Raw genomic sequence first — 15,581 nt, forward strand, 5'->3', positions numbered from 1 at the left:
AACTGGAATGGAATTTGTTATCCCTTCCCATTCTCCACAATAAAAACTTAAGAACAAAATCTCTTGAATAGCAAAGAAAATCTCTCCTTTTTGTTCATCTGCCAGGTAAGCAAACTGTAAGTGATCTATAATTTTGATTAATCAGAAAGTATTGAGTACCTAGTATGTACCAACACTGCATGTAACATAAGAGCAGTAAAAACTCCATGAACTTGCTAAAAACTGTTTAATATTAAAGAGATGAGACTAACATAGAGTAACACAATATAATATCTATATCTATATCTATCTATATCTATATATATATATATAAAATATCAAGTTCTAAACAATGAAGCATGAGCTATAGAAGCCCTGGTCGTGGTAGCAAAGAGGAACAATGAAGTCAATCTGAGAGATACTACTCCTTTGAATAAGCATTAAAAGTAAGAGAAGTGGCTGGGTATGCTGGCTCATGCCTGTAATCCCAGCACTTTGGGAGGCCGAGGCAGGAGGATCGCTTGAGCCCAGGAGTTTGAGACCAGCCTGGGCAACAGTGAGACCCTGTCTCTACCAAAAAAAAAAAATGTTTTAATTAGCCAAGCGTGGTGGTATGCGCCTGCAGTCCTGGCTACTCAGAAGACTGAGGTGGGAGGATCCTTGAACCCAGGAGTTCAAGGCTGCAGTGAGCTATAATTGTAGTGTGCTCACCTTCTCACTCCAGCCTGAGTGACAAAGTGAGACCTTATCTCTACAGATCTCTGCAAGATAGAACTTATTAATAGAAATAACTTAAAGCGGAAAAGCCCTTTCCCCATAACCTACCCCCACACTCCTAGAAGGTACTGGTGGAAATATAATGAGTAAGATTTTACGTATAATGAGTTTAAAGATATAGTGGGGTGTAACTATTAGGGATTTAGAAAGAGATACTGGACAGTGATGCAGCTGAGACACTGAAAATAAAGCCATGAACCAAGGTAAGTTGGAGACAGTATAAGGTCAAGAGATGAAAGACACAGAGAACAAACAACAAGAATAAAGATGTTTATGATCACAAGTCATGACTGAGAATTTGCTTAGCAAATGATACAGACAGCAGGAAAAGTCTAAGGAGAACCAAGGTGGTGCAATACCACCACAAAAGCTAAGAGTTTCAAGAGATAAATATGATGAATACCATCCAACACCACAAAAAAGTTACCTTCCAGGTGGCTTTTAGGACACCAATAAATTTCTTCATCTGAGCTAAATTAAATAGGTTTTTTTAAAAGATTCAAATATCACTTGTTATTAATTCTTAATAAAACATAGTATGATTGATGAGAGATGAACTTCTGCCTTTTAACATTTGCTTTCGGTAAGAAAAGAATAAATGCTACCTTTTTAAAGTTAAATGTGTAATTCTGTCCATACTTCTAACAGTCTTCCACATTTTTAATAAGGCACTGGTGTTATATGTTATGTGCATTACTATGCATATAAATTAAATATTTCATTTTCAGTTAACAAGTTGAAATATAAAGTACTTGAAATTCTATTGCTAACTATTTCTAAAAGTTGGGTTTAAGAGGAAACAAAAAACATTACACAGAAGCAATTATTTAAGTATGGGCTTTGAAGTCAGATAAACATGGTTTGAGAATCCCTCACTCTGTCATTCACTAGACTTATCTTAAGGAAATTATTAATCCTCACAGAACTTTAGTTTTCTCATCTGTAAAACAGAGAAAAGAATACACCTACTTCAAGAGCTGTTAGGATTAAATTAAATAATTCAAATAAAGAACATAATTATGGTAATTATAATAATCATAATTATAATAATAAATTAGCAAACATTTATTAAGCACCTATAAGCCAGGTACTTTTGAAGCACTTTACGATGCATTACCACATACAACCCTCACAACACTATGAGAAAAAGGGACTTTTGTCCCCATTTTACCAAAGGTAAAAATAGACTAAAAGCATTTATACTAATGCTCTAATACTCAATACCTGGAATGCTCAATAAATAGATATTGTTCTTATTGTCATTCACAGCAATGTTAAAATTATGGTCAATAACTATTTAAAAGAAAACTTACTGCCCACTATAAGATATTAAACTATATCCTTTATCTATGAAATGTGAACCGAGAAATAAAAACAAATGGACCCTTTTCAAGTAATTCAAGTGTAACATTAAAAGGTACAAACTGCTACCTTCAAAAACTAACACAACATTTATAAGGTCAAAACACACACACATATACAAACACCTACACAGCCAAAAGGCACATTTTTGTATGTAAACTTTCTAGAATACCTGCATTTCCATAAATAATTCATAAAACAGGACTGATTATAGAGGCTCCTCTTAATAGCATTTGTACAGCAAGACAAAATGTTTCTCCCTTTAAGTACTGGCCACCTGAAAACCACTAACAGAAAAAGAAGTCTATCCCTTAGCAGAGGTAGTTGCTCTTTTTAACTTTCTAGAGGAGGACAATCTCCAAGTTACAGAAAACTTCTAAGTACAGTAGAGTACAAAGTACTTTTTTTTCCTCTGGTGTGAGAGAAAGTTGCCAATATAATGTCCGGTCCCCTATAAACACTTAGGTGTTTATTTCCTATAAACAAGGAAAGTTTCCTCTATAACTAGATAACAACCATCAAAATCAGAAATTAACTCTGATAACATTACTACGATCAGACCCCATTTCAAGTCTTGCCAATTCTCCAATAACGTCCTTTTATTGCAACATGATTCATGAACTGCCTTTAATTGTCCTGTCCTGTCTCCTTCACTCTGGTACATTTCTTCAATGTTTTCTTAATTTTCATAACCTTGATAGTTTTAAAGACTGCAGGCCAGTTAATTCTGTAGAACGTCCCTCAACTGTATTTAGTCTGATGATTTCTCATGATTAGATTTAAGGTGTGTATCCTTGGCAGGAATATCACAGAAGTGATGCCATGTTGTCCTCAGAGCATCCTATCAGCTGCCACACTGCTATGTCTGCTTTGATCACTGTCAAGCTTCTCTACTATAAGGCACCCTTTTTCTCTTTGTAATTATTCTGTCAGGAGATAATTTGAGACTGTGTAATCATCCTACCCTTCATCAAACTTTCCATTTATTCATTAATTTTTTCAGTACAGACTCATAGGTTCCTATTTATGTTGCCATCATTCTTTATTTTGATGTTCAAATTCTTCCAAATTTGGTAGTGCGAGTCCATTCAAACTGTCTTCTGAGTCATGTTAACATAACCCCATCAGTCTTTGAACACTTCCTTATTTTCTTACATAATAAGATGTTGCAGGCTTATTTTATACTTTCCCTGATCTAGCCCTGGAATTAGCCATTTCTCCAAGGAGCCCTGGTTCATTGAGAATGGCACTGAGAGACCAAGAGCTAGGTACCAGGTTTGCGACATGTATCTATGTAGATTTAAAACTAAATTCAAACTGGTAACTCCAATTCAGCACAAGGTTCCTTCTAGTTTCCTCCATTTTGTAACTCCTTTCTCCAACAATAAGAAGTTAGACTCTCATACTTGCTTATTTGATCAACCTGCAACCCCATTCCCTTGGTATGTTACCAATCTCCAATCGCTGGCATGGCCCCTTCACTGCATAGATGCCCTCCACCCCACTGGGGCTTCATCAGACAGCACTGATCAGCTGCAACCATCCCCACATGGAAATCCTCCTTATGCCACTCTAACCCATATCACTCACACTGGGACCCTCTTCTACACGGACACCTTCTTAATCACATCCAAACTCCAACACCCCACACTAGGCCACCACTACACATGTAGACACCCTCCTCACCCTGGTCAGGCAACAAACACCCCCCTCTCTGGGTCAACAGAGTGGATACCTAATACACATGCTTTTTGACTAAACTGTCCAGGAAGGGAAGAAGGAATAGAAAGTAAAAAGCAGAGACAGTATTAAGTTGGTGCAAAAGTAATTGTGGTTTTTGCCATTTTAATTAATTTGACAATTTTAATTTGGCAATTAAAAGTAATTGCCAAAAACCGCAATTACTTTTGCACCAATCTGTATTGAAAACAGAAGACTATCTCTCAAAAATAGTGAGATTTTACCTGTTATCTCACCTTCTTTCACCTGTTACCTCATTTGCCCCAGAACAGTATCATATAGTGTAGGTCAAGAAACAACTTGGCCAGGGGTGGTGGCTCATGCCCATAATCCCAACACTTTGGGAGGCTAAGGCAGGTGGATCACTTGAGCTCAGGATTCAAAGCCAGCCTGGGCAGCATGGCAAAATCCTGTCTCTAGAAAAAAATACAAAAATTAGCCAAGTGTGTTGGTTTGCACCTGTAGTCCCAGCTACCTGAAAGATTGAGCTGGGAGGATCACTTCAGCCCGGCAGGCAGAGGTTGCAGTGAGCTGAGATCAACTACACTCCAGCCTGAGTGACAGGTGAAACCCTGTTGTCCAAAAAAAAAAAGAAAAGAAAAGAAAGAAATTGAACTTGAGAACCAGACAGACTTTTGAATTGTGGTTCTCCCATTTAGTAGCAGAATGACTTAAACAAGTTACTTAACCACTTCAGCTTAGAAAAAAAGAGCAGCCATCTTACACAATGGTTAAGAAAACAAAATAATTCATGGAAGCAAATACACAGCACCTGACCTAAAATTTGCATTCAGTAAATGTAAGTTATTATTACTGCCTTCTCTTTCACATTATCATTATTAAACAGATGTCAAAAGATCCCTCTATACACTTGTGCATAATGGTATAAAAATTAGTTCATAGGTTAACTTCTGAAAGGACAAGTGTCCCTTAAGACATTAAAAACCACTTATCGTATTTATTATCTTACGACTACTAACCAAACCATTGTCTACAGTCTGTCCTACATATCTGGCAAATTATTTTCTAAAACTTTGCCAGAATTATGCCATTCTCCTAAAGCAAGGGTATCGGTGGCTCCTAACAGCCTAGCAAACCAAGAAAATTCTTTGATCTGGAAATCAAGGCTCATCATTGGATGACCCCAATCTACCTTTCCAGAACTCTATCTTGCTCCTATCTACACAAAATTTCTGCTGCAATACTGTAGTTTTATACACTTTTCTGTCTACATGCTCCAGCCCACATGCTGGCTAGAAAGTTCTCCCTCCTTGTTTACTCCCATCAAAATGTTGCATATTTTTTCAAGCTTTCTCAACGTAACTTAAAATCTGCCTCCTCTGAAATTTCCCTTGACTACAGATGCCAGAGCCAGCTCTTCCTCCCTTAAACTCCTAAAGATCCAGGTAATGTAGTCACTGTTTTATACGTATGTTTATTATCTCCCCAGCCAGACTGAATTAGAATCCTCTTAGAGAAAGGAAGTAAGTATTCTATCTCCAAAACAACTACCATTTATTGAGCATATATCACAGTCATTCCTGACAATTTATTCTTGGCAATAGTTTTATGAGGTTGCTGTCATTATCTCTGTTTTGTAGATGAAGAAACCAAGGGCTCAAGGATGTTAGGAAATGTGCCCAAAGTTCACATAGCTGGTAAGGAGCAAAACAAGTTTTCCTCCAGCTAGCTTCACGTAACATGAGATATATGGAATGAACAGATACACATCTGGTAGGGGAAAGGTGGTCAGCTCAAATAAGTTTGGAGGATTAACAAAGCTAAATCACTATTTTTACTAAAGGGCTTCTCAAAGCCTTTTAACATGCTGCCAATGTGATTTATAAATTTCCAAAGGGCATATGTTATGTAATTTCCCAAGTGTATTTGGGGCTAAAATCCTTTTCAAAAGGACAATCAGCCTCATAGGACTAAAGAGTTTCATCAAGCTCCTTTCAGGAAATGTGGCAATGTGTTCTGCTGTTTTTGTACAGACCTCTGCAAATAATAGGCACTCTATACATATTTCTTGAAGAAAACTTACTTCTCATATTAAAGTAACATGCAATCATTCCTCTTACAACAGAATGTCTGAAGTGTAATAATTATTCCACTAAACAATATTAGAATTTTAGAAATTAATTTCATTAGAATAAAAGATGAAGAAAATTTCTACCTGTGCTTTTATGATATGCATGAATCTTGACATCAACTCAGGACATTCAAGGAGAAAGTGAAAGTGGTCAAATATAATTTTGGGATTTCTAAAAAAAAAATATTTTGTTTAAATGGACAGGAAGAATGAGTAGAATTAAGTGAAATGCAAATTCAGATACACTGATACTGAAACAGAAGAAAAATATAATAATCCACATCTATTAAACTTTCATTTGTTATTGAGCATATTTTGAATGGTAAGAGGAATAGTATTTTTTCTGTTTAGATGAAACTGTAAGTAAAGAGAGGAAAGGCTCCAGGGTAGTCCAGAAACCCCAGAAAGCTTACCTATTAACAAAGCATTTTAAAACTTCATCATGTTTGCAGACAAATTCAATGAAACGAGGTGAAGTCATTCTGTGGGGGGTAAATATCGATCAGAATACATAGGCAAAAGTTTGTGATAAAATATAGCACTCTTGATAAATATATATTGAACTGGACTGGCTTCTAAACCAAAAAAAAAAAAAAAAATTTGGTGTTGATCTTCTTTGTAAGTTTAGGAAACTGAAGTATGCCTAGCCAATTTGTAAAATGATTCTAACTTCTCATCAGCAGACAATATCAACAAGTGACTTTTTAAAAATCTTAAAATTTGGTGCATTTCTGCTCTATACATTTCAAATACATAATTAAGAGATCCTATACAAGGTGACATTCACCATTCTACAAAGTAATAATATATATTGGTTGTTTAAAATTTAAATATTCCCTACTAGATCTAGATTAGTATGAGTATCTTAAAACAAAAAGAAAACTTTAAATCAACAAATTATTATTTGTTGTTTTGAAATTACAAAATATCACTGCTTTTCATCACCTATCAGACAAAAAAAAATAATAAGCCAAAACTTTCTTACCCTGGAGGCATCTGACAAGAACAGCACATGTAAAAAGCTTGAATGACAGCACTTAGCCGGTTGGCTGTCATAGAAATAACATCCTGACAATCTGCACTGGCTTCCTGTCTCCCTGCAAGAGCATCTGGTTTAGATTCTCTTGTGCCACTGGACAGATTTTCATAGCTCCCAGGTCCTGGAGGTTCAAATGGAGGAATGGAAGCAGCATCTTGATCCTGGCCTTTTTGTTTCAGTAAAATAGAAGTGATCTCTGTTGAGTCTCTTTTGTTTTTCATCAATTCTGTGGCTATTAAAACTAGCCATTCATCTAATGAGTGCCAAAGCAATTCCAGAGGCTGAGAGAAAAACAAAAGTGTTTTTTAAACATCATTCTTAACTATAGGATCAAAAAAAAAAAAAAAAACCCCACATACCTAGACAAGTATTATAAAAGAGAAAATTTACTCTAGATATTTCTATCTTCCCAAGTTAATGTGATGGTAATGCCTAAAGGTAAGTAACAAAATTATACAAATGCTATATAAATGACAATTTCTTCATTTATGGTAATAATTTAATTTGTATGTATGCATTCCTTGGAATAAAAAGGAAAAACTAACAAAAAATTAACAAGCAATCTTTCTTCTTTTAATTTTCAAATGTTTAGTTTTAAAAGCACACATTACAATTTATAATCAGTCTTAAGATTTTCTGTATTAATATGATCCATGTCAACAACTTTCAATTAAACAAATGTCTTTTTTCAATTAAAAAATGAGAATCCCTAAAGAACCTAATGAACAGCTTTTTTACTGTGCTCCTTTCGTTACATATAATTCCTGGAATTTTGATAATTATTGACAAGAAATTATAAAATGTGACACATTTATGTATATATGTATATTTACAGACACAATCCATTTCTAATAATTAGTGTTTTTTAAAACAAGAAATACAATTACCAAACTTTTATTAAAATATTGACTAGCAGACCGGGGATGGTGGCTCACACCTGTAATCCCAGCACTTTGGGAGGCTGAGGTGGGCAGATCACTTGAGGTCAGGAGTTTGAGACCAGCCTGGCCAACATAGTGAAATCCCATCTCTACTAAAAATACAAAAAATTAGCCAGGCATGGTGGCACACACCTATAATTTCAGCTACCCGTGAGGCTGAGGCAGGAGGATCACTTGAAAAGGAGGAGGCAGAGGATGCAGTGAGCTGAGATCACACCACTGCACTCCAGTCTGGGTGACAGGGTGAGACCCCCATTTCAAAAAAAAAAAAACACTGAGTAGCAAATTATTAATTCCAAGTAAAGATTAACAGCTTTCTATTAAAGAAAAAAAAAGATAAGGAGAGAATAAACCATTTCCTATTATTATTCTAGCTGGGTACAAGGGCACAAACTGGTAGTCACAGTTACTCGGGAGGTTGAAATGGGAGGATTGCTTGAGTCTCGGAAGTCAAGGCTACAGTGAGCTGTGATCGTGTCACTGTACTCCAGCCTGGGTGAAAGAGTGAGATACTGTCTCCCAAAAAAAAAAAAAAAAAAAAACCTGCTAGGATATTTTTAATCCCAAATAAAGATTAATAGTTTACAAGTGGTACAGTGGTTAAACAATCCCTTCATCCTACACTATTTTAAATATTCTTATTGAGAATGACGAGCTATCTTTCTGCAAATAAATATACAAGTTAATCTCACTTTTGAATCTGACATGATTACAGAATGCTACAAACTAGACCATGTGCTACAGGAAGACTCACCTTTAAAATATTTCAAGGAAAGAAATAATCTTTCTTTTAAAGATTGCTATGAAAGGAGATTATACAAACATATTTGGAACCTTAGAAAATGTTTGAATAATCTATTCTGCCAGGAAATTCTTCCCAATTATTATCTAACAAATACCTTCACTGCCATTTTCAGCCTTTCTTCAGATTTCTGTAACATCCTCTTTTTGAAAATATTTTACTTACTGAATTTGAAAATAATTCAATCACCTTAGGCCTTCATTTACACGTTCAACCAAAAGCAGAAAACACAACAAAACAAACAAAACCACCACTACTACAATCAACAAAAACCTAGTTCACTCACTCAACCTGTACTATGCACTAGGTAGGCGGGTAAGTACAATGTTTCCTTTTTTAAGAGAAATTATACCCTCCTTTGAAGTTAAAGTAAGCACCCCTCTCACCCATAATGAGGGCTCTTCCATACTCACAACTGTTGACAGATTTGGGGTCCCTGAACTGCTTAAAGAAGGGCAAGAAGCACCCAGCTGCCATAAATACTGACAGATACCTTCACTGAAAATTCTAATCATGACCCAAGTTGAAACTATAGTTTCTCTTTATGAGCAAAACATTGAACCTGCTGTAGAAGATAAAAAGAACTTATGTCAGCACAGCTATTTAGCTTTATATCAGAAAATGAACTTCTGAAATGGAAAGAACAGGTGGTGATATAAAACTGCTAGAAACAGAAAGAAAAAAGAATAATTGGCCTCTAAATGAGAAAAGATAAAACCTAGAAAGTCAATACACTGAAAGGAGGTAAGGCCTAAGGCAAGAAATGACACAGGCTGATCACGCAGATAAGCACTGAGTCTAAACCAACAGCAACCCTATTTTCAAATACTGACAATGTGTAAAAAATGAAAGGCAAATTTTCAGTGGTGCAGAAATAACACCAAAGAAAAAAATGGATATGTGTAAAAATGACAATAAAGATACTGAAAAGCCAGAGTTTTAAATAAAGGAACACAGCAAATAATTAGAAGAATGAGAAAAAAAAAAAGTAGTAAGCCACACTGGACCTTTCTTTACTTTTCTCTCTTTTCTTACCTATTATTTCTTCAATCATACATATACTAAAACTAAATCCCAACCTTGAGGTGAGTTTACCTAGGAAGTTTCTCTTTGAAGATTTATTCAGAAAATTCATTCTTCAATCACAAAAGAATACTATGAAAATAACTTTAATTTCTAACTATGGTAGCAGCCACCAATAAAAGGATTCAAATAAATTTTAAAATTAAATAAACCACNCTTCAATCATACATATACTAAAACTAAATCCCAACCTTGAGGTGAGTTTACCTAGGAAGTTTCTCTTTGAAGATTTATTCAGAAAATTCATTCTTCAATCACAAAAAGAATACTATGAAAATAACTTTAATTTCTAACTATGGTAGCAGCCACCAATAAAAAGGATTCAAATAAATTTTAAAATTAAAAATAAACCACTGCATACTGTATCTATGATGCTTTCTATATTCATAAATAATAAAATACATTAAATAAGATACACCATACATACCAATTGTTACTGAACAATGAGTCAATTACTACTGAAAATATTAGCAGGTTTCTTGGTATTGTGAAAATACTGCTTCATTCATTATTATTGAGTGATCCTTACCAAAGAATTATATTCTACATATAGTAACAATGATATGACAATCATACATGATTTATAAGCATGTTAAGTCATATTTCAAAATATACAATCTCGAGCTTACTGAACGATTTTTTAAAATTTCAAGAAGTGCTGAAATGAGGAATAAATCTGGCAGAAAAGTATTATTAATTTAATGTTCATTCATAGTACCTTGATATCCTGTTAGTCTGACTATTCTTAACCTGCTAATGTCAAATGGCACAACCCACAAGATAAGATCTTAAAGTTAAAAGTTTCACCATCTTTCTCGGTTACCAAATTTTCCAAATTGCAAGTCTATGAAACCATTAATAGTCACAGCTTACTATTCATAAAAAAAAGAACACAGCAAGACTCAGGAAGCCTAAATTGTCTTCCCCATGTTCACTGTGCTTCAAAAATAAAAATGACCTTATCCTTCAAATGCTCCAAAGTTCCCAAGGCACTAGGTAAACATCTCTTAATGCTGAAAGAATGGCTATGTGTTAAGACTAACTTAAAGAACTTCTAAAATAAATCAGAAAACTAATAACAGGATGTTAAACAATTTCACCGACTAAAAACACATGGCCTATAAACCCACTCATTCTTAATGGAAAACCCATTAGTTAATTTGAACAATAAAGTAGCATTAGAGTACCTTGTTAATAAAATGGAAATTAGGGATCAATTGCTACCTCAGACAAAATGTGGTAAGAATTAAAATGGTATTTCCAGTCTAACATCACAGCAACTCAGTAACTAGCAAAGATTTTTACAATTTGAAATCACCCCACAATGAACAGGAGACCTGATTCACATGGATGACAATGTACAGTTTCTATTTTTATCCTTGTAAATGGAAGGCAGATCATTTTGTCAATCCCCAAAGATTCCATGTTTCATTCATAAAACTGGATGAAAAGAGACTAATAAATTATTTAACAGTTAGTACTTATTAATGTGTTTAAAAACTAGCTGAGTTTTGCAATTGTTTTACCAAAACGAAAGATGAAAATTTAAGAGAAAATAAGTGATGAGAAGAAACAGTAGTTGTCAATGCTGTAGAAAGTATACCTTAAAAAAAGAAACAAAGATACTAACAAAATTCTTGAAATAAGAAAGTATTTATATATTATATACATCACAGATATATGACAAAACATAAAGTCTGGGTTCTATTTTTTAAACATAAGCTGAAAAGGAAAAACAGATATCCTTTGCTACTCTACTATGTCTGTATTGACTGATTAGGTAGAAAACTAACATTTAAATCAATATTTAAATCTTTTAAATCACCTATAGAGAGGCTACTTAACACATACTTTCTGATACTAGCTAATAGGTAGCAGATTGAAACTTTAACCAAAGAAATCAGACAAAATTAAATAAATCTAACTCAATTTGAATAATACTGACCACAGCCATACCTGATTTGATTTTATATTCATCATTACAGGTGAGTAGAAAGTATGAGTCAAAGTCAAATCAAGGGTAGATTCCGTCACTAACAAAGTGAGCCAAGTCAGAACACATTAAAAACAACTTTGTGTGATATGAATGTTTGAAGCAGTAAAGCTTGCTCAAAACAGCCCTGACAAAAAGAGTAGGTCAATAATGTAAATCAAAATTTTACAAAGACAGTAAGTCGTCACTCCTAACTAGAGTTCAAGGAAGTGGTACATGAAAAGCCACATGAATTACAAGAATGCATAACTTCATTCTTCCAGGAGGTGGCACAATAAGGAAAAAAAAAAAAAAGAAAACAAAAATACACACTCAACGTACATACATACATACATACATAGCTGAAAACTTTCCTTCCTAGACTGACTTTTTTTAAAGAGAGTAAAACAGATGGACATTTACACATAACCTTTCTAAAAGACTACCATATCTATTCTAAGTATTAATCTACTAGTGTCAAAGTTCTTGCAAACTTTATTTTTACCTTTCTGCTAAAATTTTCCATGTAAGAAAAGAATCATTTAGTATAGCACACTAATTTAGATTTGAATTTTACAAAGAGCAAAGCTGTCAATCCTAACTAGTTTTCAAGGAAGTGGCACATAAAAACATTTATATCACTATTTTGATAAATAACCTATATTTTATACTCAAATGATTGTTTAAAGAAACATAAGTTGGCTGGGTGCAGTGGCCCATGCCTGTAATCCCAACACTTTGGGAGGCAGAGGCAGACAGAAAGCTTGAGCCCAGGAGTTCGACACCAGCCTGGGCAACATGGCAAAACCCCATCTCTACTAAAAAATACAAAAATTAGCCAGGTATGGTGGCATGCACCTCTAGTCCCAGTTACTGGGCAGGTTGAGGTGGGAGCATCACCTGAGCCCAGGGAGGTCGAGGCTGCAGTCAACCATGATTGTGCCACTGCACTCCAGCCTAGGCAACAGAGTGAGGCTCCATTTCAAAAAATAAATACATGAATAAATAAAAAACACGAAGTTATTAAATTACACATTTTTCTAAAATCTGTTATTTTAAAATGTCACCCAAAAACAATTAACAAGAGCAATTATAGTCATATTTATTTTGTTTACTTCATAAAATTATAATTTAACATGAGTAGCAACACTCCCTTGGGTTTTACACGAATCTTCCAAGGACTTCACCCATATGTGCTTAGAAAGGCAGCTGAAGCAATACAAAATATTTTAAGAAAATTATCTCAACAACTCTTCCTTGCAGTTATCTCAGGAATTAACTGTTAGCAAATCCAGTAAATGAAAGAACCTTACTATAAAAACATATACAGATACACCTAACACACATATCATATTAAAATCTAAATAAAAACTGTGCATTTTATTTCCTTACTAATAAGAAATAAATTTCTTTCAAAAGCATGCTGGCTGCATATTACATTAAAACCTATAATTTAATAAAATTAATTTTAAACACTATTTCTACCCTTAGAATAAAACACCAATGGAATAAAACATTGTATTTGTAAGAAAAATACAGAAAGCTCACCAACTTGCTGTTGATTAGACTAAGCTGAGAGGAGAAAGGTGTGCCTAATTTTAGAAGTGATATGGGTATAAACCAAACTTACAACCTGTTCGTGAGGTTTCTGATTAACGAACGCATGCTTTGTCAAATTCATCTCTTCTACGTCTATCTTCCTAACAATGCCATATACTTTTCTCACCTTGAACACCTGGCTTCTTGGAGTTTTATTCCCATTGTAGCCCATATCAATTCCATTACTGGGGGAGGATGGACCAATTCGAAAAACGTGACAAAACATTCTCACAATCCTTAAAAGGCTCTTCATTTGAGCATCATAATTGCTAGATAGGCTGAAAATAAAAATTAAAATATGAGATTAGATGGAGTAAGACAAATTACATCTTAAAATACTTATTTTAAAACACTTTCATCCCACTGACCATCTGTTTCATATTATAATAACTGGAATAAAATTCCTTTCCTATCATGATAGGAGGCAGAATGATTTAACAGGAAGTTACATTATTTAAATTGCATATAAATAAATTACTATTTCTTAAGCACCCAGAATATAAGCAACGATCAAAGCATAAAATATGAAGAAAATCACTCCTTTACAATAGTTGGTTTCTTGTGGCAACAACTTCAAGGCAACCCCTAAACTTTTTACTTTCAAAAGTATATTTGTAAATTAAATTTATACTTTAGAAGTCTGACTGTATTTTCACAGAGAAGCAAAGGTATAAATCATCATATTCTTAGGCCAACCCACAACTGTTTTAATGAAGAAGCTAAACTGAACTCTCTGCCACTATATCCGTAATCCCATATCCCCTTCCCACCCCAGAATAGTAACCAATTATTCACATATAGAACATTCATAAATTGAATAATTTTAAAGTTGCTATTTGCATTAGGTTTGTTCTCTATATAATAGGCTGCCTTATGACCCTACATAAATATAGGAAATATTCGCCTACCATGAAAAAAGACTAAAATTCAGTTAACACTAAATCATATTAAATTAACATAAACTCACTTCTACTAACCAGAAAGCCCTTCGGAATCCCACAGTATTGTGATTGCTCAACATTATGAATACCAATCATTACCTTTCCACAGAAAAACTGTAGGAGGTAGGCTAAATTGGTACTGAATCTAATAATATATCTTTAAACAAAATATTTTTGTTGGTTGATGGTGGTTTTATTTTGAAATCTCTAACATCAGTTATTTTGTATCACAAATGTTGGAGCAAAGTAAAGAGTTGCATGAACTTCTGGGCAGAACGGCAGGATTTATCTTTGTATGTTGGAGGCCGAAAGAGTGAGGGTTGTGATCAACTCAGTATACCACTGGAGGCTATATGAGTAAACAGCAAACTCTTCTCATAAATGCAGGATGTTGGCAAACAGACAAACTGCGTCTGCCACCCAGAAGGAATGCTGAGGGCAGTCACGACCTTCTTGTGATTAGGTACATCTGAAGCCTGTTAAGCAATAATATGAACCTGTGAATCAAGCAGCTGACAATTATTAGCTCCTCCTCCCTGCTCTTTCTACCCAGTAAATACCAAGGGCTGTAGAAGCTCAAGGTTGTTGCTGCCTTTGCTCACTAGAAGCAGGGAGCTCTCTTCTTCTTTCCCTGGCCCCTTCCTTTAAAATAGTTTCTTTTGGCTGGGCGCGGTGGCTCACGCCTGTAATCCCAGCACTTTGGGAGACCAAGGCGGGCGGATCATGAGGCCAGGAGATTGAGACCATCCTGGCTAGCATGGTGAAACCCCATCTCTACTAAAAATACAAAAAATTAGCTGGGCTTGGTGGTGGGTGCCTGTAGCCCCAGCTACTCGGGAGGCTGAGGCAGGAGAATAGCGAGAACCCAGGAGGCGGAGCTTGCAGTGAGCCAAGATCGCACTACTACACTCCAGCCTGGGCAACAGAGTGAGACCCCTCTCAAAAAATAAAAAAATTAAAAAATATATATATAATATATATATTATATATATATTTTTTAATTTTTTTATTTTTTGAGAGGGGTCTCACTCTGTTGCCCAGGCTGGAGTGTAGTAGTGCGATCTTGGCTCACTGCAAGCTCCGCCTCCTGGGTTCTCGCTATTCTCCTGCCTCAGCCTCCCGAGTAGCTGGGGCTACAGGCACCCACCACCAAGCCCAGCTAATTTTTTGTATTTTTAGTAGAGATGGGGTTTCACCATGCTAGCCAGGATGGTCTCAATCTCCTGGCCTCATGATCCGCCCGCCTTGGTCTCC

The 15,581-nt window shown here is 35.0% G+C and overlaps 1 protein-coding gene across 1 annotated transcript in view; it reads right to left on the bottom strand.

The window, feature by feature from the left end:
- The window catches only part of HACE1 (HECT domain and ankyrin repeat containing E3 ubiquitin protein ligase 1), a 218,603-nt gene that overhangs the window by 43,564 nt on the left and 159,458 nt on the right, over nucleotides 1-15,581 (bottom strand). The window contains 4 exon segments of the mRNA XM_017878558.1: nucleotides 6,035-6,122; nucleotides 6,364-6,432; nucleotides 6,936-7,270; nucleotides 13,514-13,664. Coding sequence (XP_017734047.1) covers nucleotides 6,035-6,122; nucleotides 6,364-6,432; nucleotides 6,936-7,270; nucleotides 13,514-13,664 — 643 coding nt within the window.

Source organism: Rhinopithecus bieti, unplaced genomic scaffold (genome assembly GCF_001698545.2).
Source record: "Rhinopithecus bieti isolate Rb0 unplaced genomic scaffold, ASM169854v2 scaffold_10614, whole genome shotgun sequence".
Classification (NCBI taxonomy): Eukaryota; Metazoa; Chordata; class Mammalia; order Primates; family Cercopithecidae; genus Rhinopithecus; species Rhinopithecus bieti.